Source organism: Quercus robur, chromosome 2 (genome assembly GCF_932294415.1).
Source record: "Quercus robur chromosome 2, dhQueRobu3.1, whole genome shotgun sequence".
NCBI lineage: Eukaryota > Viridiplantae > Streptophyta > Magnoliopsida > Fagales > Fagaceae > Quercus > Quercus robur.
The window spans coordinates 56,192,184-56,193,365 of NC_065535.1; the positions used below are offsets into that span (position 1 = coordinate 56,192,184).

General features: G+C 35.4%; 1 protein-coding gene across 1 annotated transcript; it reads left to right on the forward strand.

The window, feature by feature from the left end:
- The first annotated feature begins 334 nt into the window (after positions 1-334).
- LOC126700876 (uncharacterized) lies at positions 335-769 on the forward strand. Its single transcript, XM_050399054.1, has one exon. The coding sequence runs from the start codon at positions 335-337 to the stop codon at positions 767-769; it is 435 nt and encodes a 144-aa protein (XP_050255011.1).
- The last annotated feature ends 413 nt before the right edge of the window (positions 770-1,182 follow it).

Below are 1,182 nucleotides of genomic sequence, written 5' to 3' on the forward strand. Positions count from 1 at the left end.
ATACAAGCCCATTGCTTTTTTTTTTTTTTTTTTTTTTTTTAGAGAAATACAAGCCCATTGCTTGATAATGTTAGATTAATAAAGTTCGGTGTTAGATTAATAAAATACTCCGATGATGTAAACAGAATTTATGTGATTATAAAATGTATATATATATTCTCCGATTGTGCCGAAGTAAGTTAGGTGCTTCATTGCTAGGAATTTGATAAACTATAAGACCCTATAAAAATATAATAGTCACGCCGGTCCAACCATGATTATGCTCAATTATGGAGACCACTACCATTATTAGGAAACATTGTACCTCATTAATCAAGTACAGTATTACTAAACAATGGATTTTAAAGTGAATGTGGATGGTGCCGTTTGTGCTACACAGAAGGAGGCCGGGGTGGCGGTGATCATTATGGATGCTCAAGGCTTGGTGATTGGTGCTCTAAGAAAAAAGATAAAGGCTCCTTTGGGAGCTATTGAGGTTGAAGTGAAAGCATATGAGGCTGGGGTGCAGTTCGCCAAAGATATGGGTATTCAAGAGTTTATTCTTGAGGGTGATTCTTTGACCATCTCTAACTCTTTGGCCGAACACAGTCTTGCTCCCTCCGTGGTGGCTCCTATCTTAGATGGCATAGTTTCGTCGTTGCAAGAGGTTTATTGTGTTGTGCTCTCTCATGTCCGGCGACAAGGCAATAGACCTGTTCATTTGTTAGCAAAACATGTTTTAGCATTGATGATTTTTCTGTATGGATTGAAGAGCATTCTTATTTCTTGAACAAACTCTTATCCATGATGTTATTTTTATTTCTTAATTAATAAGAGTTTTTAGTTTCCTATTAAAAAAAAAAGTACAGTATTACTAAGTCCAGGGGCGTAGCCAGGATTTTTTACATGGGGGGGCCGATTTTTTACGACAATGATTATCATTGTTGTATGGATAGTCTATATTTTTAGGTTGATATGGACCTTCTTTGAGATAAACTCATCGGATTCATCTTGTTTGTTGATAGGAAATTCACATATTTGTTTACGTGATCCTGGATCACGATCTATCTCTTCAAATTGAATTCTTAAACATTTGGAAGGGTGTTCATTAAGCATTGAAGTATCAACATTTATTTCTACAGCCATATTTGTTTCTACAACCATAGGTGTCCTAAATTCTGAATTGCTAACATATTTTTTCTT